The 23,832-nt window shown below is 42.8% G+C and overlaps 1 protein-coding gene across 2 annotated transcripts in view; it reads left to right on the forward strand.

Moving 5' to 3' along the window:
• The window catches only part of LOC126458121 (cyclic nucleotide-gated cation channel beta-1), a 189,518-nt gene that overhangs the window by 100,938 nt on the left and 64,748 nt on the right, over positions 1-23,832 (forward strand). Inside the window, exons 2-3 of one of the 2 annotated variants that reach the window (XM_050094950.1) lie at positions 5,145-5,271; positions 19,495-19,645. In XM_050094950.1, coding sequence (XP_049950907.1) covers positions 5,145-5,271; positions 19,495-19,645 — 278 coding nt within the window. The remainder of the gene's footprint in view (positions 1-5,144; positions 5,272-19,494; positions 19,646-23,832) is intronic. The other variant, XM_050094951.1, reaches the window with a different exon arrangement.

Below are 23,832 nucleotides of genomic sequence, written 5' to 3' on the forward strand. Positions count from 1 at the left end.
TTCATAGCCTTGCCTTATAAAAGCAACAGCTTTCAGAAATTGCAGTCTTATGATTGTGTAATACAGCAGCACTCTATGTGTGGAAAGTTTTTTAGTATGATCAATGTAGTGAAAATAGTCAGAAAAGTAGTGAATAAAGTTGGATCATACGCAATTTAAAGACGTTTGTTCAGAGCAGCTGACTGATGAACTAAACTGCCAGTATGGTGATCTGATGCTTCACAAGGCAGTTAGTTGACTTTGGAGAGCCAGAGTTTTACAACATTTTGAAGATCTGCTTCCTACCTTCCTACAATATTTGAAAGACTAAGGCGAATCCTTCCATGAACTAGAAGATCCGGTTTGGCTGCAGGATTTTGCTTTTTTCGCAGACATCTCCGTAAAATTAAATATTCTTAACTTTCAGCTTCAAGGTAAGAATAAAGGTATTGGGGAACTATTTCAGATGCTGGAACTATGGGAAAGAAAATCTCATCCAAGATGAATAGAAACACTTTTGCCTGCTTGAAACAGACCCTTAACAAACAAGGCTCTTCAACGCCTCTTTACAGCGGCTAATAGTACTTGGAAATTCTTTCATATTTGAGAAGTCAGTTTAACAAACGCTTCCAAGATTTCAAAAGCATTTCAGTTGTGCAGTTTGTCAAATCACCTTTTATAGAGATTAATGCTGAAACTTGTGCCATGGAACATTCTCATTTTCAAAAAGACAGTGCTCCAGCGGAGTTGGAACTGATTGTTTTCCAAAATAATTTGTATTTAAAATCGCTTTCTTCGAGGTCTGAAAGTATTTGGTCGCTTTTTCCTAAAGAAAAATACCAAATTTGGTCCACGTTGGTCCCAAAGTGAAGGCGATGTTCAGATATACATATTTCTTGTGAGGTTTCTTTTTCCGGCATGAAATTAAAGAAAAGGAAAAAAAATCCAGGTGCAGAAACGGACTGACTGATGAACATTTGGACAACTGAATTCAAATGGCAGCCGATGCCTACTCTTCCAACATTAGAATTACTTGTTGATGACAAAAAGAGGGCCATCCTTTTCATTAAAGTTAATAAGTTTGAAAAAATACCTGTTTTTACATTTGTAATTTATTACTAAGTGCACTTCAATTTCTTTCTTACGTGCTGTTCAGTTTCAATTTCTTTCTCTTATGTATAAAGTGTGGCTAAAATTCACTTCTTTTTTACTACAAAAGTATGTTTATAGGTATAAACAAATACAAGATATTTTTAAAATTCTTATTTCTGTCCTAGTTTACTTTGGTAGAGCACTGTATGATTTAAAAACAGTACGGTAGTTAAGAAGCTTCATAAGTTTGGCGACCACTGGTGCAGAGGGTGCAAACTCATGTTTGCTGTCGAAGGAGTGTTTCAGCGGCGGGAGTTGGCAACTATAATATCGACGCTTGATAGCAGCGTTGGTTGACTTTTCCGGACATAGGATCCTATCTTCAATTTATTCCTCAGTACACCCTCTACAACTACTCGACGTTTGTCGGTACCGCTTTATTACACCCTTCTCTAAATGCGATTGTACGATGCACATTTTAACCATCACCGGACGGAAATGGACGTATGCATAACAGCGGCAGTCTCCGAGTATCTCGGAAGCAAGACGTAGCATTTCAAGCAGCAGCAACCGAACACACTGTCGATTATATTCTTCCGCCCTCTCTGAATTAAGGAAATTAATCAGTCTATTGCGAAAGTGTTTCAAATTAAAACAATTAACTGATCTAAGTTTGTGTGTTTCACTCGAATCTTTTGAATGTGAAAATTATGAAATTATGTTGTAGTTACTCTCTATAAATATACGCATCCCTGTTGACAACTTGTATCAGTTTTCTGTTTTGATTTGAGCTGTTAGACGTAATAGAATTGTCCCTGCATGAGAAGACAATTCTTCATAGAACTAAAGGAATTTTCTCGAAGGTATTTACAATTTTGATAATTTGTATAAACTTATTCAGATGACTTATAGACTTAGATCAGTTTTGGCTCACATAATATGTTGGTACGAATCACACTACCGCAAGCTCTAGCGACAGTTGTAGCGAAGACAGCTGTCCTCATTTGTCTCGAGCGTGCTCGTTCTGTGTTTTGATTTGAAGAATCAAACTCTGCGATAACTGTGCAAAGCAATTTTCGTACCAAGTTAGGTAGAGATCCTTCCAGTGGACCTGCCATTTATCAACTGTATCAGTGCTCTGTGAGACGTAAAAAATCCTCAGGCCGACCACGTGTGTCTAACGTCGTAGAACAAGAAGCGGGGCCCGGAGTTACTAACAGTCCTACAAAATCGACATGGCGTGCTTATCGCGAGCTTGGCGTCCCACAAGTGGCTATTTGGCGTGTGTTAAAAAGACATTTTCTTCTCAAGCCGTTAAAACTGGCAGTGCTGCAAGAACTAAAAGAAACATTAAAGGTTGCTTTAATGACTTCTGTGGGGATGTGTTACATCTATTGGGTAAAGACGAAGATTTCATTGGAAGCTATAGTGATGAGTTGGCTCTTCACTTAAGAGGTAGGTAAAGTTAATTCACACAACTGTAGGATTTAGGGCAGTGAAGATCCTCAACAAACCTGGAACATGTTCGTGATAGTCCGAAAGTAACATCTTTTTTGCACTGAGCAAGAACAAAGTTTAAAGTCTTTACTTTCTCCAAGAGAAAACAAGCAACGAAATAGCGTATTAAGATAAGCTCAAAATTTTTTTAATGCCGCTGATTGACAAGCCTGACCAAGAATGCTGGGTAACACTTCATGCAAGATGGCTCATTAACACGCTATCTTGCCGACGTGCAGTGTTTCCTCAGTAACTGATTTCCAGGGCGTTTACCGGATGTAACACCTTTTGCTTCTTCTTGTGGACATTCATCAAAGATACCGTATTGGTACGAATCCGTATCGGTTTCCTTAGCAGAGTCCAGTGTAAGAATCTACACGGCAATTGAACGAGTTACGCCTGACATGCTGCAACGAGTTTCGGCGAGAAATCGGCTTCAGAATGGGTGAGTGCCACATATACAATGGAAGTCGCATTCACCTTTTCTAGCCATAAGATAAAAACTTGATGAACTGTGCTAGAAAAAGACGCCAAAACCATGTGTATAATTGATATGAATAAATCTACATGTATTTTCAAAGTTGTTAAGTCCTTATAGAAACACCCCGTATATTGCTACAGTCACGCTATATAAGAGCCAGAACACGTTCATTTACCTCTTTGTACGCACATGTATGAATCTGCTCCCAAATGTTTTCTAATTATGTGCAATGCATCTAATTTATATTTGTCTATGTGCATGTAGGCTAGATTTCGATTTGTCTCAGGTCTAGTAATATTCTCTTAATATTTCTTTATTATAAGTATTTTTAGATTTATAAAGAACCTCTGCATGAAATAGTTTATCTTTCCCTTAGGAGGGCTGCCTGTAGCGTATAAATCCTTTTTACACTACTGACCATTAAAATTTCTACACCAAGAAGAAATGCAGATGATAAACGGGTATTCATTGGACAAATATATTATACTAGAACTGACATGTGATTACATTTTCACGCAATTTGGTTGCATCGATCCTGAGAAATCAGTACCCAGAACAACCACCTCTGGCCGTAAATAACGGCCTTGATACCCCTGGGCATTGAGTCAAACAGAGCTTGGATGGCGTGTACAGGTACAGCAGCCCGTGCAGCTTCAACACGGTACCACAGTTCATCAAGAGTAGTGACTGCCGTATTGTGACGAGCCAGTTGCTCGCCCACCATTGACCAGACGTTTTCAAATGGTGAGAGATCTGGAGAATGTGCTGGCCAGGGCAGTAGTTGAACATTTTCTGTATCCAGAAAGGCCCGTACAGGACCTGCAACATGCGGTCGTGTATTATCCTGCTGAAATGTAGGGTTTCGCAGGGATCGGGATCGAATGAAGGGTAGAGCCACGGGTCGTAACACATTTGAAATGTAACGTCCACTGTTCAAAGTACCGTCAATCCGAACAAGAGGTGGCAGAGACGTGTAACCAGTCGCACCCCATACCATTACGAAGGGTGATACGCCAGTATGGCGATGACGAATACACGCTTGCAATGTGCGTTCACCGCGATGTCGCCAAACACGGATGCTACCATCATGATGCAGTAAACAGAATGCGGATTCATCCGAAAAATGACTTTTGCCATTCGTGCACCCAGGTTCGTCGTTGAGTACGCCATCGCAGGCGCTCCTGTCTGTGATGCAGCATCAAGGGTAACCGCAGCCATGGTCTCCGAGATGACAGTCCATGCTGCTCCAAACGTCGTCGAACTGTTCGTGCAGATGGTTGTTGTCTTGCAAATGTCCCCATCTGCTGACTCAGGGATCGAGACGTGGCTGCACGATCCGTTACAGCCATGCGGATAAGACGCCTGCCATCTCGACTGCTAGTGATACGAAGCCGTTGGGATCCAGCACGGCGTTCCGTATTACCCTCCTGAACCCACCGATTCCATATTCTGCTAAGAGGCATTGGATCTCGACCAACGCGAGCAGCAATGTCGCGATACGATAAACCGCAATCGCGATAGACTACAATCCGACCTTTATCAAAGTCGGAAACGTGATGGTTCGCATTTCTCCTCGTTACACGAGGCATCACAACAACGTTTCACCAGGCAACGCCGGTCAACTGCTGTTTGTGTATGAGAGATCGGTTGAAATCTGTCCTCATGTCACCACGTCGTAGGTGTCGCCACCGGCGCCAACCTTGTGTGAATCATCTGAAAAGCTAATCATTTGCATATCACAACATCCTCTTCCTGTCGGTTAAATTTCACGTCTGTAGCACGTCATCTTCGTGGTGTAGCAATTTTAATGGCCAGTAGTGTACATCGAAAATGATTGAGTAGAGCCGTAGTATAAAACGGATGTTTCTTAAACAGTTCGATGAGCTACAGTGTTTTACTTCATGGGCTCATAGTTACGTAATTTCAATGATTCTTAGTGCACCATAGAATTAGATTTTGATACTTTTATTGTTTCATTATATGTGAGTGACATAACTTTTTCAAAATTACTTTTTTTCCTTTGTTGCGAACTGCATGCTAGTTCGTATTGCATTTGTTTTATGGTAATGTGAACTGCATGGAACGTCATTTTTAGCGTATGGTATACCCTGAGCGCCTGGCATTGGACAGTCTGAAAGCATCAATGCTCTGCAGCGAAGGGTCCTGGGCAAACGCTGACAGCCTGGAGAAAGGCACGGACAATCCGGCGCATCAGATATCAGGTCAGGTCAGCACATTCACACACACACACACACACACACACACACACACACGCACACACACACACACGCACACACAACACGGACGGACGGACGGAGGGCGCAAGGGTGAGCCAAGTCATCATTCTGCTGTTTTGGGAAATGGGAAAGAAGCTTAACGTCACTAGTAACTAAACCACATGCATCAGAGATTTTGCCGGCCGGTGTGACCGTGCAGTTATAGGCGCTTCAGTCTGGAACCGCGTGACCGCTACGGTCGCAGGTTCGAATCCTGCCTCGGGCATGGATGTGTGTGATGTCCTTAGGTTAGTTAGGTTTAAGTAGTTCTAAGTTCTAGGGGACTGATGACCACAGATGTTAAGTCCCATAGTGCTCAGAGCCATTTTTGAGCCATCAGAGATTTTATCGCCAGTTTGGAAGCGAGTTTATTTCATTACTGCATCTAATTTGTTAGTCCTCATTTTTCTGTCCCTCGTGCTGCAGAGCCCTTCTCAGATTGTCAAGTGTGTCGCATCCTCATCGTCTCCTTTTGCTTTTATAGGAATTCTCATATCTACAAAAGATCAGGCACTTGCTTCTGTCTTAACCAACTCCTGTACCTTTCTGCAAGTTCTTCCCATCCTCTAGCAATTCTCCCTCAACGATGCGTTTCCATGTGTTTCCTAGTTTTCCTCACGTTCTCATACGCCCTACAATCCAGTCCAACATGTTCTCACTGCTCAGCAGAACCATATCAGTCTCTTAGTGTTTCTTCTATCGATCGCATTTTAACTTTTTCGTCTCTAGACTGGCTGATCATTCGTCAATAGTTTTCTACTTGGCTGGATCACATCTAACCATCTGACATAAAAGATGTGCCGAAGACAACAGGTTTTTCTTCTGCTTCATAACTCTTTTGACTGGTTTTATGCGGCCTGTCACGAATTCCTCGCCTGTGCCAACCTTTTCATTTCAGAGTAGCAATTACAATCTACATCCTCAATTAATTGCTAGTTGTATTCCAATCTCTGTCATCCTCTACAGTTTTTACCCTTTAAAGCACCCTCCAGGAAGTTATTCCCTGGTGTCCTGACAAAGGTCTTATCATCCTGTCCCATCTTTTTGAGAATGTTTTCCACATATTCCTTTCCTCTCCGATTCTGCGCAGAACCTTCTAATTCCTTTCCTTATCAGTGCAACATTATTCTGTAGCACCAAATCTGAAATGCTTCCATTCCCTTCTGTCCCGGTTTTCCCACAGTCTGTCTCTCACTGCGACACAATACCGTGCTCCAAACGTACATTCTCAGAAATTTCTTCCTCTTCGACATTAATAGACCTCTCTTTGCCAGTAATGCCCTTTCTGCCAGTACTAGTCTGTTTTTGTGTCCTCGTTTCTCCGTCCGCCATGAGTAATTTTGCTGCCTAGGCAGCAGATTTCCCTAACTCCATCTACTTTGTGATCACCAACTCTGATGTTAAGGTTATCATCATTCTCATTTCTCCTACTTCTCATTACTTTCGCCTTTCTTCAGTTCCCTCTCAATCCAGATTCTGTACTGATTACACTGTTCATTCCATTCAACAGATATTGTAATTTGTCTTCACCTTCAGACGATAACAGTGTAATCTGCGAATCTTATCGTTGACATCATTTTATCTTGATTTTAATCCCACTTTTGAACCGTTCTTTTATTATCATGACTGCTGCTTTGATGTTTAGATTGAACATTAGGGGTGAATGACTACGTCCCTGTCTCACACCCTTTTTAATCACAGCACTTCGTTCCTGGTTTTCCACTCTTATTGTTCCCTCTTGATTCTTGTACATGATGTATATTACCCGTTTTTCCCCAATGCTTACCCTTATTTTTCTCAGAATTTCGAACATCTTACACTATTTTACATTGTCGAATGCTTTTTCCGGGTCGGCAAAACCTGTGAACGTCCATTGACTTTTCTTCAGTCTTGCTTCCATTAGCAAATGCAACGTTAGAACCGCCTCTCTGCTGCCTTTAGTTTTCCTAAAGTCAGACTGATCGTCATCTAACACATCATAAATTTTCTTTTCCATTTTTCTGTATACTGTGCTCGTCAGCAACTTGGATGCATGGGTTGTTAAGCTGATTGCGCAAAAATTCTCGCACTTTTCGGCTATTGTTATGTTCGGAACTGTGTGGATGGTAATTTTCCGAAAGTCTGATGGTATGTCACCAAACTCATACATTCTACACACCAACGTGAATAGTCGTTTTGTTGCCACTTCCCCCAGCGATTTTACAAATTCCTATGGAATGCTCTCCATCCCTTCTGCCTTATTTGAAATCTTCCAGACCTATTTCAAATTGTGATTCTAATACTGAATCCCCAACCTCTTCTACATCGATTGATCTTTCTTCTTCTGTCGCATCATCAGATACATGTATGAAACGTGGGTGATATGTTCAGTAATTTTCCATAGGGTCGTGAATCGTGCCTTGTTAGTTGGGAAGAGCATTGCCTCCAGAGACAAGGTTTCGGGTTCGAGTCTTGGTCCAACCCACAGACTAAGCAACTCACACTCCACTGTAGAGTGAAAGGCTGATTCTAGAAACAATTTCCTATCTTATGGCTACGTCATTTCTGCACAATGCTCTTCGTTGTACACGTGCTAGACGGCAAGGTATCTAGGAGAACATGTATGAACTTTGGAAAGTATAAGATAAATACAGGCAGAAGTGGAGCAGAGAGAGCTGGTCGAGAGTCTTGCTTGTATACGAGGGGGAGCTATAAGGTTTTAATTAACGCTTTGAAAAAATAAAGCTACCTAACGAAGTCTTGTTTATTTTCAGGTATATGTCTGCAGTTGAAATACGCAGTGCAATTTTCACGCCTCCAGTACCGTAGTACCTTGCTGGGGGAGTGAAAGTAAAATGGCGCACCACATTGAAAATTAGGGGGGGGGGGGGGGACCAGCGCCATTTTGTTGTGGCTGCTCTAGCGGCGGGCATCGAAACTGCGACCTGAGGATTTCAGTGTGCACCAGAAATGCAGATATGCGCCTAAGAACAAACAAAAACTTAATTACGTAACCTTTCAGGTTCCCAGATTCGAGTCGCAGTCCAGCACATAGTTTTAATCTGGCATGACGTTTCGACGTTTTGTGCCCATAGAGTAGCATACATTTTGCATAAATGTTGTATAGTATGTTCTTGATTACTATTTTTGTATATTTTCATGGGTGGATGAATACGCCATTACCTTTCTGTATCCGCCTTTTAACTGCCCCCTCTTTGCCTGTTTTCACAACTACGCTTCCAAGGTAATCAAAGGAGTTTTTTCTTCTACATCGTTTCCAGCAATGCTGATAATTATTCTTGAATTGATGTTAACACCGAACTCTGTGGCCTCGTTGGTGATGATTAGTATGTCAGTTTTCGCTTGACACTCTAATTTTTGTGCTTTGTTTACTCAGCTATCTGATATTTACATCATTTTAAATTCGTGCTAGATCATTGATAGTTACGTAATTCTAAGAAACTGCTACATAATGCTTTTTTCTCTTGGCAGTAAACACAACAGCAAGAACGATAGATGGACACAATGTGGAATAATGTCACCGTTTATTAACCTTAAGGCGATTAGAGTGTGTGTACTGAGAAAGCATGACGTGTGACTATGAAGACATCATTAAAAAAAATATTACATACCACTTACAGACGATTGAAGCCGTCATAATAGTTAGCAGAATCAAGATGACCTGGCTCACTCTAGTGCTTAGAAGTTCTTTACACTGTCATGAACAGATTTGTCTTTCTAAGAATTGGTTAATTTCTTTTTTCTAATGTATTTTCTAACTCACTATCTTGCATGTTTATTTATAATTACTTTAATTATTCTCATTCAACTTTCTTATAATTTTGTATGAAGTAGCAGTAGCTGCGTTGCTTCTAAGAATCAATGCTTGACATCCATTAAAAAGTAACTAGATGCCAATGAAATAGTTGTTCTGCTAAGTCTGCTGACTACTTATAATATCACATCGCTCAGTTGAGAACTAGATTCTGAAATATACTGAATATATTGCTTACATTTATGTAAATAAGTAATCTGAAATTACCCAAAAATTTCACTCATAGAAACAAATTATAAAAAAGTTCATTAGCATACACGTCTCCATGGTTTCATATAGTCGAATAATTCCAGATTGCCTAATATTTCGAATATTAAGATGTAGAACTTTCGCCTTTCCTTAACCCATGCCATACAGGAAACAAAAATTCCGTTCATCTGTATTCCGGGGGGTGGGGGGGGGGGGGGTCTCTCAATTTTGCAGCCACACTGCTTGAGCTAGAAAACAGCCCTCCCACATTATTTGTGAGAGAGCTAAAAGAAAGAGACCATTCAATTTTGGGAAAGGTTTCAAAAATTTTTAACTAATTTAATGTAAAAAGTAAATATTCCACTATTTGCACAAACAACAGCCCTCCCACATTATTTGTGAGAGAGCCAGAAGAAAGAGACCATTCAATTTTGGGAAAGGTTTCAAAATTTTTTAACTAATTTAATGTAAAAAGTAAATATTCCACTATTTCCACAAATTATTGTGAATATAACTTGCGGAAGTTAAAAGTTCAAAACTGTGGATGTCCCGCATTGTGTTTTATGATTTTCTTTCTTGTATACGAATTAGGTCTACAAATGAGCAACGAAGAATCTATTAATCTTCGGATATATAACTTCTGTTCTGATTAAATGACAAATATTCTTTGAGTGCTTTTAATACTCGAATAATAAATGAACCATACAATAGGTATTTATGAGAGGCGATATCTTGAAGTTTTTAAAAGGTAGTGGTCCGATAAAAACGTTATTTACCATACACTCTACCACACTGGTAAAGAACGATATGGCTGCTCTGAATTTCTTTTACGATCCAAGAAACGCGGTGACATATTCACCTCCAGTGAAAGAGGTCTGAAACAAGCGACGCAACCATGCTTTCTGTCCCTTAATGTCGTGTATTCTAATCACGAACGGGCAAAGCTATTTTGTGTTTATGTGGCGAGAACTCTGTGAGTCTATCGATGCGTACCTAGGACACATTTTGCCACGCTTCAAAAAAGAAAAAAAAAAGCCTGCAGTTCTGGATAAGCCGTAGGAGAGGCTAGCCTAACTACAGTGCATCTTTGAAGCGAATGGCAGAGATGTCGAAAGAGTTGGTGCAGTGGTTAAGACGCTGCATTCTTATTCGCGACCGAGCGAGGTGGCGCAGTGGTTAGCACACTGGACTCGCACTCGGGAGGACGATGATTCAGTCCCGCGTCCGGCCATCCTGATTTAGGTTTTCCGTAATTTCCCTAAATCGCTCCAGGCAAATGCCGGGATGGTTCCGTGGCACGGCCGACTTTCTTCCCCGTCCTTCCCTAATCCGATGAGACCGATGACCTTGCAGTTTGGTCTCTTCCCTCAAACAACCCAACCCAACTCTCTTATTCGCGAGGTGCGATCCGCGTGAACAAATGGAACCATTTTCAATTAAGCGAATCTCGGGTCGTTTCCTGTATCAAGACCTGATCCGATCTCATTCACCATCTTTGTGCAATTCGCGCTGGTGACTTGTCTATAATAATCTTAATGTCGACGGGACGTCCTTTCCTTTGAATAGCAGACACGCTCATTTACTATACAGAAGGTGGGCAAAAATATGGAAACACCGCGAGAAATGCATGTTTGAACATAAATGCAGATGATAGCAAAGCTTACTTACAGGTTGCGCTCTTGTATTTGACCACTAACGGCACTTGTGCGATGTCCTCATTACGTTGTAGGTGTCAGTCGTGGTCGGTTTGTTTCGAGAAGGGGACCAAACAGCGAGGTTATCGATCCCATCTTATTAGGGAAGGATCGGGAAGGAAGTCGGCCGTGCCAAGGAGCCATCCCAGCATTTGTTTGAAGCGATTTAGATAAATCACGAAAAACTAAATCAGGATGGCCGGACGTAGGTTTGAACCGCCGTCCTCCCGAATGCGACTCCAGTGGGCCAACTACTGCGCCACCTCGCTCGGTGCTCATTCGTGTTCAGAACGATGTTCTGTGTATCCTCGGAGTCTTTAGCGACGGCATACATGAATAAACGTTCTCGGTTTTCAAGCCGCGTCTGTTCGAATAAAATCCTCGAGCTTTCGAGGACCATCTCCGCCATCGTCCTCGAGGAGTTCACTGACTGCGGGGGCTACGCCACGCAGATTCACGGAGCTTCGTACTCTGGTGTGTTGTAGGGTGAGTGGATCACGCCTTTCCTCCTTCTTCCTGGGTGTGTTCGAAGTTGTCCTCTCGTGGGAATCTTCCTCACGGTTACGTTTCTTCTTTTACTTCATCTGGCTCATGTTGCGGCGTGCCTTTACTCCAGCAGCAGGTCTGGCCACTTTGTGGTCGGGCGCCAGTGCACTTGGTTCCCCAAGTTGCGTATAAGGTCGTTCTCCGACATCCGGGTGGTCGCGTAAAAACGATGCGCCGGCTGCCGGAATCGGTGTTTGAGCAGCGGGACTCCCGCTACTCTGTGGAGTTCTCCGGTGCTGAAGTCTCGTGGCAGGTGAAGCACTAGCCTAAGCGCCTTGTTTTGGACCGTCTGCAGCTTTGATGGACGAGTCGGCCGCGTTGCCCCACACCACAGCAGCGTACTCTAACACAGGCCTGATTAGTGTCCGGTACAGAGTTATGCCACAGTGTGGGGGCAGGCCCTTGGCTGGGTTGAGTAAGGGGGACAACAAGCGCAATCTGCCAAGCACTTTACCCCTTACTTCCCTGATGTGCGCCTTTCACGTCAGGCGCCGGTCCAGAGTGACGCCGAGGTAACGTCCGGTGTTACTGCCGGGGCTGCTACGGTTTCTCGCTTATATAGGCATGATGACATCAGCAGCCAATCAGATAGACCCATGTGGCACGCGCGCGCCTAAGTCGACGCGGGCAGCTAGCAGAGCTATTGCCCGTGGCAGCACCGGTGACGTCAGGTGGCGCCAGGGGCAGGCGCCACGTTTGAAACTGCCGTTCCCGCGTCGCGCATCTGTCTTTGCTTTCTTTCGAGTCCAACGCCCGCCCCCATGCCCTGCTGAGTGTGTACCCCTGTCTGGCGTGTATGGTGTGCCCTGTGAATGTGGCAGCATGTATAACGGACAATCAATTCGCACGGTTGCGGAGCGTTGTTCTGAGCACAAGCACCATATAAAACAAAGGGAGCTTGACACGTCGGCCATAGCGGAGCATTGCCTAGACAACAGACATAAAATACAGTTCGAAAATACAAAAGTGTTGGCTCATGCATCTACATATTGGGACTCCGTTATAAAGGAAGCGGCCGAGATTCGTTTAAACAATAACAGTTTCAACAGAGACCAGGGGTACACACTCAGCAGGGCATGGGGGCGGGCGTTGAACATCGAAAGAAAGCAAAGACAGATGCGCGACGTGGCGCCTGCCCCTGGAGCCACCTGACGTCACCGGTGCTGCCACGGGCAACACAGCTCCGCTAGCTGCCCGCGTCGACTTAAGCGCGCGCGCCACATGGGGTCTATCTGACTGCTGATGTCATCATGCCTATGTAAGCGAGAAACCGTATCAGCCTCGGCAGTCAGTGAACTCCTGAAGACGATGGCGGAGATGGTCATCGAAAGCTCGAGGATTTTATTCGAATTGACGCGGCTTGAAAACCGAGGAAGTTTTATTGATGTTTTGTGTAGTTTTGAGTGCATTATATAGGAGCTAAGTGAACTGGAACGTGGAAAAATTTGTTATGCTCGTATGATGGGTGCTTCCGTAACCAGGTAGCCGAGGGATTTGGTGTTTTAAGAGGCGCCGTATCGAAGATATTTACCTCTTAAAGAAAAGGCGGAAAAACGTCATCCGCTAAGTCAACACGCGGGCGGAAGTGTGTGTTGAGTGATTTTGACGGACGGTCACTGAAGATGGCTGTGACGAAAAATAAGAAAACGACAGCTGCTAAATCACTGCAAAAGTGAATGTCGCTCTTTCGATCTGTCAATAGGAAAATAACACGAAGGGAGCTGGAGGAGCAGCGAATTGCAGGGCGTGTTGAAATTCCAAAACCATTCATCTGTGATGCAAAATGCCCGTAACAGGAAAGTATGGTGCCGGAGCCATATAAACTGGACTATAGTGCAATGGAAGACTGTCGTTAGCTCAGATGAGGCTTGTTTCAAACTACTTTCAGCTCCTGGCCGAGTTTACGTCCCAAGAGTGGTACATGACTGGGCGTCGTTGACAATTTGGGCGCCGGCGGGAGTTGCCGTGCGGTTCTAGGCGCTACTGTCTGGAACCGAGCGACCGCTACGGTCGCAGGTCCGAATCCTGTCTCGGGCATGGATGTGTGTGATGTCCTTAGGTTAGTTAGGTTTAAGTAGTTGTAAGTTCTAGGCGACTGATGACCTCAGAAGTTAAGTCACATAGTGCTGAGAGTCATTTGAACCATTTTTGAACAATTTGGGCAGCCATATCGTGGAGTTATATGGTCGCCATGGTTAGTCTGCAGGGTCACATTACTGCCGAGGCTCATGTGGGTTTGTTCCTCAAAAGTGATGCTGTGTTCAAAGACGACAGGGCTTCTGTTCACACAGCTTGCATCGTCCAGGACTTGTTTTGCAGACGAGAATGAAGTGTAGCATCTCACGTAGCTTCCACAGTCATCAGATCTCAATATTATTCATATATATGTGAAGATAATAACTGTTCTCGAATGAACAGATACCATTGATGACCGTGCAGCTTCTTTAGAATAAATGATAATTAATTGAGACCCTCAGCTGCCGACAGGTGTTGTTGATATACCTCGATAGGGGCAGCTGAAAATATGTGCCCCGACCAGGACTCGATCTCGGGATCTCCTGCTTGCATGGCAGACGCTCTATCTGAGCCACCGAGGACACAGATGAATGGCGCGACTGCAGGGGTTTATCCCTTGCACGCATGTGGGTCTCATGGGAAGCGTGCAAGCGATAAGTCCCTGCAGTCACGCTCTTCAGCTGTCCTCGGTGGCTCAGATGGACAGAGCGTTTGCCGTGGAAGCAGGAGATCCCGAGTTCGAGTCCCGGTTGGGGGCACACATTTTCAGCTGCCCCTATCGAGGTATATCAACAACACCTGTCGGAGATAAGGGTTTCAATTAATTATCATTCAATATTTTCAGTCTCTGTGGACTACTTTGGAAAGAAGTGTGCGTGATCGCTATCCACCTCCATCATCATTACCTGAATTTTCCACTATTTTGTAAGAAGAACGATATAAGATTCCCTTGATTACCGTAAAGGACCTGTATTTACCCATACGGAGACGAATTGAAGCTGTTTTGAATACCAAAGATATTCCTAGACTGCATTATTCATGGTAATTCGATGTGTATTTTGGTGGCAGCTCGTGGTCGTGCGGTATCGTTCTCGCTTCCCGCGCCCGGGTTCTGTGTTCGATTCCCGGCGGGGTCAGGGATTTTCTCTGCCTCGTGATGACTGGGTGTTGTGTGATGTCCTTGGGTTAGTTAGGTTTAAGTACTTCTAAGTTCTAGGGGACTGATGACCATAGATGTTAAGTCCCATAGTGCTCAGAGCCATATCTTTTATCACCACTGTTTATGTACTCGCTCGACGTATAAAACTGAGTTAGTGTTCATTAGTTTATGAGAATATGACGCCATGTACACCAGAGAAGCACGTAGATGAACGTATTAGTTGCGTCGACAAGAAATAACCCTTCTATTTCATCATAAAAGAAATTTTAATTCGGAAATTCACACGTTTATCGAACTGGTGCTGAAGGCCTGAGCATCTTTTATTAATTTATAAGCCCAAGGCTCAATATCGAGAACTGCCCATGTAAGCATGTGGCTCAACAAAGGCACGAACTTCCGATTTTTCTTCTTTTTTTTAAAAAAAATTCTCTATTTCAATAATAATAATAATTATACAAACATAACCGACTTCCTTATATGATTAGTGGGTCCTGATTTGTTCAAACATCAATTGCAGCTAGTTATGGGTTTAATTAATTTGTGAGCTACAGCTATAACTGATAACAATGGGCAGCTAAATTTCTACTATTATTATTATTAATATTTAATGTATATTATCTTAACGAAAACTCTACTGCCTGCAACGTCACAGTTGTGTCGGGAATATATAAACCTGCTTTTAGTACCTTGCCCATCGAGCTAATCCCGATGGGCGTGCCCCTGACACTGGGCAGGCCAAAGATGTTATTCGCTGCAGGTTCCTAATAACTAATTTCCTAATCTAAGTCCTACTAAGTAGTTCTAAGCTAAGTCAAGTCCGGTGCTTTTGTCTAGCATCGGTGACGTTGTTCCCCACTTCCCCTACTCCTGTACGTGGCAGATTCCAGACTACGAGGAAAGTCGGCCTATTCACGTGTAGGCGGTATAGGAGTAGGAAGCGCATTCAGTGTTTGTTATCTCTCAATTTTTTAAGTTAATTTATGCCCCTCAGGTATTCCGTTAACACTTTTCGTGATACCTCGTCTGCTAATTTGTTGAGAGTTTGAAAAGTGTCTTCTTGTCGTAGTAACTGGTATGTGTCGCGGACAGGTAATTGGTCACGTAATGTGGATGCAACATCATTGAAGAGGGGGCACTCGTAGACCACATGATCCGGGGTACCCTCTGATTCACCACAGTGACACGCAATGGGACTTATGTTAGATAACAAACTAATTCCGTTTTTTTCCGATGAGTTTTCGCCTTGGTGAATCCACTTCCGATTTCTCACAAATCGTCAAAAATAAGAAATTTGATACCGTTTCCCCTAAATTTACTTCATCTGTTGGCAGTGAATTTACATTATTAATCGCTGAGCAAGGAGATGGTTTCCTTGTGCTACCACTACAAGTGGTAGCAATTCGATCTAACACGAAGTACAGAAATACAATTACAGTTGAAATACTATAATAATTTCCACTAACATCCAAAAACTGAAACAAAGTTATCAGACACCACCATAGCTCACTTATAAAACATTACAATACCTGTAGCTATAGCATGACAGAATGTGTACCAAAAAGCGCCTGTCATTAGCTGGTCCTGCCAAAAGAGAACTTGACTACGGACACTGATTAGTGGTTCCGCTTTGAAAAAAATGTGGAAGGAATACCTGTCCAGAGAGACACAACGCGTCCCTCGTCAACATAACTGTGCATGCCACACCAGGAACCTGCCATGTCGACATTATTAAGCCTCTCCGCTCTTCTGCTTACATTCACAAGTTGGCAAAACTGTTAAAGCAGACTACAGATTTCCGCCACACTTGAAGAATACACATTCAGATCAAACATAGCCATACATTTTGGATTTAATCACAGTATTAGGAGACAGGAAAGAATGTAGGTACATACAATATAAATGTAACAACTGTGAGCAACGACACTTTTCTCTCTTGGGGGTTGTCACCGTTGCATGTAGGCAGCCAGCTTGAAGCAAGAAAACACAGGAATAGGTGAACATTGAGACTTTATTACATGAAATGGATCCGACAGATCCTTATCAACAGAATCTTTACCGGTGCTGAAGAGCATTCTCAGAGGATGCACTGATAACGTTGGTTAAAAATTTAGTAGCTAAATAACATTTATTTGAAAAAGTGAATATTTATTTCTAACAGAATCTCCATTAAAATTAATGCACTTGGTCCACGGAGGATTACATTTTTTATTAATTTCCTTAGAAAAGAAATGTATTTCCAATTTTTACAGAATTCTCATTTACAGCATCTTTTTATTCAGAGAGAATTTTCCCGTTAAACTCATCTTCTGACATAGAGAAGTTTACACGGAACTAAATCAAGGGGACTGAATGAGCTGTTAACTACTTCGAACCCAAACTCGTGCACTTTCCCTACTGCATCGGCTGATGTCTGAAGAGTTGCTTAGTCCTGGTGCGAGAGTATTTTTTCCGCGATAATCTTTACCAGTTCGGCTCCAGCATCCTCTTGAAGGTATTGACGTCTGATGTCAACAACTACAGCCCAATCTCTCTTCTGATTGCCTTATCCAAAATTCTTGAAAAAGTAATGTATTGTAGAGTAGCTTCACACCTTTGTAAAAATAAAGTTTTAACAAAATGTTAGCTTGGTTTCCAGAAGGGTTTTTCAACGGAAAATGCTATATATACTTTCACTAATGAAATCTTAAATGCTCTGAGTAACTGGAAGCCACCCGTTGGAATTTTTTGTGATCGATCAAAGGCTTTTGATTGTGTAAATCATGGAATACTTCTGGATAAGCTCAAGTACTGTGGTATGAATGGGACAGTGCTCAAATGGTTTAAATCATACCTAACTGGAAGAGCACAGAAAGGTGAAATAAACAGTTCACATAATATGCAAAAAACTGGTGATTTCTCAAACCGGGGAACAAACAAGAATGGGGTGCCGCAAGCTTCGGTCTTGGGTCCTCTGCTGTTCTTAATATATATTAATGACTTGCCATTCCATATTCACTAAGATGCGAAGCTGGTACTTTTTGCCGATGATACAAGTATAGCTATCACACCCAACAGTCAAGAATTAACTGGTGAAATTGTAAACGATGTTTTTCAGAAAATCATTAAGTGATTCTCTGCAAATGGGCTCTCATTAAACTTGGACAAAACACAGTATATACAGTTCCACACAGTAAATGGAATGACACCATTAATAAATATAGACTTCGATCAGAAATCGGTAGCTAAGGTAGAATATTCAAAATTTCTAGGTGTATGCATTGATGAGGGGTTGAACTGGAAAAAACACACTGAAACGTTTGAGTTCAGCTACTTATGCTATTAGGGTCATTGCAAATTTTGGCGATATACATCTGAGTAAATTAGCTTACCACGCCTATTTTCATTCTCTGCTTCCGTATGCCATCATTTTCTGGGGTAACTCATCATTGAGTAAAAGAGCATTCATTGCACAAAAGCGTTTAATCAGAATAATTGCATGGAGCTCATCCAAGATCATCCTGCAGACACTTATTTAAAGTACTAGAGATCTTCACTGTAGCCTCACAATATATATATTCACTTACGAAGTTTGTTATTAACAATCCGAACGAGTTCAAAAGCAATAGCAGTGTACATGGCTACAACACTAGGAGAAAGGATGATCTTCACTACTCAAGGTTAAATCTAACTTTAGCTGAGAAGGGGGTAAATTATGCTGCCACAAAAGTCTTTGGTCACTTACCTAATAGCATCAAAAGTCTGACAGATAGCCATATACCATTTAAAAGGAAATTAAGAGAATTTCTTAATGGCAACTCCTTCTACTCATTAGATTAATTTTTGTATATAGTAATATGGGTAATTTCCCTACCCCCACCAAAAACAAAAAAAAAAAAAATTGAGTGTCATGTAATATCTTGTATAGACACGTTTTATTAACCTGACACGTTCCACATCATTACGAAGTGTCGTATTCATGATCTATGGAACAAGTTCTAATCTAATCTAACAGTGACACGCAATGAGACTTAGATAAAAAACTAATTCCGGTTTTTTCCGATGAGTCTTCGTCTTGGCGAATCCACTGTTCTGACTGCAGTTTTGTCTCCAAGGTATAATGATGCACCAGGAATAAGGCCTGCTATACGTTGTCTTCCCACTATCGTCGTTTCTCACTTCAAAACCACCACTTTTGAATTGTTTGAACCATTCGAAACACCGTGTTTTCCCTAGAGCATGTTCGCCGAAAGCTTCGACAAGCATTCGATAGGACTCTGCAGCAGTTTCCTTCAAATGATAACAGAAAACCAATTCTGCCCGCAAATCGTAGTTCGTAGGCACAAAACTCGACACGTAAGGAACATGGTTTTCTATGTCTTGACATTCATCTTTAGCCGTTACAAGATGCAGATGGCGCTGCAGACGCGGTCTGACGGGACCTACGCTGATGGCTGGTAGTACCATGCAAAATCCGACTTCATACTTCTACACCTGGTACACTCCAATGCTATTGCTACCAAGTGCCGTCCGTGAGTTATTGCATGTCGACGTCGGACGTAGCCGGCGGTCATATTAATGTCACTCGACCGTGTGTTGATGTTCCGTCTAGTGCGAACAGACAGCCATTTGATGGAAATGTGACCTTCTGTTCCGTGTCGTTGACGTCCACTGTGAATCGACATATAACGGGATCAGTCGTACGTTCCTGTGTATAGCGTAGCTTCCCTACCGGCAGCAGGTGGTGTGAGGTGTGGCGCCCTGTGGTGTTGCAGAGCTGGAGCTGAGCTGCTCACAGCCCGGCCTGCGCGTCAGCAGCTCTGCAGACAGCCTGAGCGCGTGCGCCCGCCAGCCGCTCGCCCAACACGGCCTCCCTCTACAGTCCTGCGCCAACACCTGTCGCAGCAGCACTGAGCTCAACGCCATGTGAGTACCCGCCTAGCGTCTGCTGCTCGGTAGTAGTTTTAGTGACTACCCCAAGCTGTTCTCTCCCGGGACGTGAAAATGCACGCGGTCGAAGAGCTGGTGACGTCACAGCGTGGAATTCCACGTTCCACTGCACTGCGGAGCGGGAAATGAAGTGTTTTGCCATATCAGATTTTTGCCTCGTGGAGAGGACGGTGGCCAATGAGATGCGACATCATTTTTACTCCACAAGCACAACGGAGCCGCTATATTACATCTGTGTCATAGACTACGTGGTTTGATTATAAGCTTACGTTAAAACAGACAGTCGAGATCGCAATAGTACAGAGGAGTCCAAAAAAATGTATCCACTGTTTAAAAGTCGATAACTGGCAAACTAATTGACGGAGTTGTCTCATCTTTGGTAGTGAAATAGTTTGTAGTTCCGGCAATCGCCACACAAGCGTTGTATTGCGTTGTTTTGTTTTGTCAGATGACAGTCGCCAGATAGTCAGTGTTTTGTTCTTAGTTGCACCTAGTTACTCGAGTAAACATGGCTGGCGCAAGGCTTACATTCGATGAGTTTCAGAAGCTTCAGAAATCCATTTTAATGGTTCAAATGGCTCTGAGCACTATGGGACTTAACATATGTGGTCATAAGTCCCCTGGAACTTAGAACTACTTAAACCTAACTAACCTAAGGACATCACACACATCCATGCCCGAGGCAGGATTCGAACCTGCGACCGTAGCGGTCACGCGGTTCCAGACTGAAGCGTCTAGAACCGCACGGCCACACCAGCCGGCCAATCCATTTTACCTACCATCCGAGACTTGTATGGAGGCGCAAGAGTTTACCTTCAACAAGATGGTGCCCCAGTCCACTACCAAAATCGTGTTAGGGCGTATCTCGGCGAAAATCTACCAGGAAGATGGATAAGCCGTAGAGGTGTTGTGAAGTATCCACGTTCCGCAGACCTAACTCCTCTGGACTTTTACCTGTGAGGAACACTAAAGGACGTCGTTTATCGACAAAAGCCATGCACATTGGATGAACTTCGAGAATCCATAGTACATTCGTGTGCATATATCCAACTGAACACGTTGTAGTCAGTAATTCGTGCTGCAGTTCGGCGGCATCGTTTGTGTGTGGATGTTAATGGTGACCATTTCGAACACCTCCAGCGATATCGTTAAGTTGGACTTTAAGCTACACTTTCGCCAAAAATGAGACAACTCCGTCAATTAGTTTGCAAGTTATGGACTTTTAAACAGTGGAAACATTTTTTTGGACCCCTCTGTATTTGCTTATTTAGCGGTTTGGGCTTACGTTAAAACCATCTTCAGAATTTTTGGCCGCTATGGCTGTTGCTGGCGGCTCCTCGGTTGGCAACGTACGATCATGGTATCACGAGAAACCGGAGAGACGCCATCACCAGAAATAGGGGCCAAAAACTCTGAAGATGGCTTTAACGTAAGCCGAAAACGCTAAATAAACAAATATTATTGCGATCTCGGCTGTTGGTTTTACTCTAAATAAAGCAGCTGGTCGCTGTACTCCAACAATGTTGTCTAATTTTATAACCAATATAAGCTGTTTCAAATCATGTGCAAATAAGGATCTCTCGAAAAACGCGACATTCTAACTACGGTTCGGTATAATAATATGACCGGAAACGACATATCGGTAGGTAAAGCCTTCCTGTTTGATGTTTTTAGTGTTATAAATTGATTGCTACGACATTATACCGTTTCTGTACTACGGCACATTGGTGATCTATCAAAAGCGCGTCTATTTGGTCAGTTTAACATTAAATATCAAATAATGACAGTTGCAGATACAGCCTTTCGACAGTCTATAACATGTACGGAGACTTGGCTGCTATGTGAAAGCTGTAGTGCAGTTGATAGCGACGTAGGCTATTAAGCTGAGCAGAAAATGATAGCAGGTTTGCGCGCACCTCCTCCAAAGTATTTTTTTCACCTTGTGTTTTCCAAACGATTCTGGGTCTTTCTTTTTCATTTAATAGAAGTATTATCTGCAATAGTCGATTTTGTTTGTTATAAATAATGTATTCGTGGCAGTTCTGGTTACAGAGGCAAACGACTTATGTTCCGCCATTGGCCAGAAATCTTAACGTGACTGCGAGTGTGTCAGAAAGTGAACACAAGTTACACACTCGAAGTTTTTCCTAACACGAAACTTTTTGTAATATATTTACATACCTGTCTGTGTGATTATAGACTGACTTGTGTCTGTATCTTGCCGGTAAATATCGTTTTCAATGATGGTGAGCAGGTTAAAAAAAATCTCCTCGTGCTCGAATGAAATTACGAAACGAATCTCGATCTTGAAATCTATGTGATGAAGTAAGTATTTCAGTGTTGGTAGTCAATGCAACATCGAGAATATAGTTAGACACTACACAATGACTATATTCAGTTTAAAACCGCAAATGGGATGAAAATTCAATTGATTTAACGAGTAACTACAAGTATGTATCTCAGATGCTTGTGCAGCATTATGTAATGTTTTTCTTACCAGTAATTCTCTTTACAAGCCATCGAAAAGTCCAAAACCTCCTTCGCTACTTTCTCCGCTCCTCTTCGACAATTGCTAACAGTTAATGAAGCTATTTTACGCACGTCCATTTCCGTCAAAAAACTGTATTGTTTGCGAGCCAAATAATGTCGACAACGGCCGCTGGAGAGCGCTGATAGCGCAACACGGTAACCAGGTCGTTGTGTGTGCCGACGGCAATATTTACAGTGAGGTGTGAGAGCCTTTTTTTATAAATAAAGTCTGCGTTCACAGTGGCACCGACAACGGTCGCCAGACGCTGTCACTAGAGGTCTCCCGATAACATCGGCCGACAGCTTGCTCGCGGTGCGTCCGATCTCCTACGTCAGTTTTTGGCGGGGTCAAGATTAGATTAGAACCAATTCTATATATGAAATAGGGCAGATTTTCACCCCCATAGGTGGGTTGGATACCACAACGCCTCTGGGCTTGAGGAATGTATGTAAATGAGCTATATCTGTATCGAAAAGAACTTGGCGATACCGTACATTCTGCAATCTGTTTCCAGATAAGTTTTACGAATATCGGAGATGTAGGGCACAACACAATGCCACAGAAGTTAAAGACGCTTTAACTTGTGACGCCATTTCCCATCTCCCACTAGCGTCAGAAGGGGCCATCATATTTAAAGCTAACAGGATGTATCCGGTGTTTTTTTATATTTATACGTGTGTTTTAAAAAATATGTACATTAAAGCGCCAAGGAAACTGGTATAGGCATGCGTATTCAAATACAGAGATACGTAAACACGCAGAATACGGCGTTGCGTTCGGTAACGCCTATGCAGGGTGGTTCAATGATAGTGACCGGGCTAAATATCTCACGAAATAAGTATCAAACGAAAAAACTACAAAGAACGAAACTTGTCTAGCTTGAAGCGGGAAACCAGATGGTGCTATGGTTGGCCCGCTAGATGGCGCTGCCATAGGTCAAACGGATATCAATTGCGTTTTTTTTTAATAGGAACACCCATTTTTGATTACATATTCGTGTAGTACGTAAAGAAATATGAATGTTTTAGTTGGACCGCTTTTTTCGCTTTGTGATAGATAGCGCTGTAATAGTCACAAACGTGTAAATACTTGGTATCACGTAACATTCCGCCAGTGCGGGCGGTATTTGTTTCGTGATACATTACCTGTGTTAAAATGGACCGTTAACCAATTGCGGAAAAGGTCGATATCGTGTTGATGTACGGCTATTGTGATCAAAATGCCCAACGGGCGTGTGCTATGTATGCTGCTCGGTATCCTGGACGACATACAAGTGTCCGGACCGTTCGCCGGATAGTCACGTTATTTGAGGAAACAGGAAGTGTTCAGCCACATGTGCAACCTCAACCACGACCTGCAACAAATAATGATCCCAAGTAGGTGTTTTAGCTGCTGTTGCGGCTAATCCGCATATCAGTAGCAGACAAATTGCGCGAGAATCGGGAATCTCAAAAACGTCGGTGTTGAGAATGCTACATCAACATCGATTGCACCCATACCATATTTCTGTGCACCAGGAATTGCATGACGACGACTTTGAACGTCGTGTACAGTTCTGCCACTGGGCACAAGAGAAATTACGGGACGATGACAGATTTTTTGCACGCATTCCATTTAGCGACGAAGCGTCATT

This window comes from Schistocerca serialis, chromosome 2, assembly GCF_023864345.2.
Source record: "Schistocerca serialis cubense isolate TAMUIC-IGC-003099 chromosome 2, iqSchSeri2.2, whole genome shotgun sequence".
NCBI classification, from domain to species: domain Eukaryota; kingdom Metazoa; phylum Arthropoda; class Insecta; order Orthoptera; family Acrididae; genus Schistocerca; species Schistocerca serialis.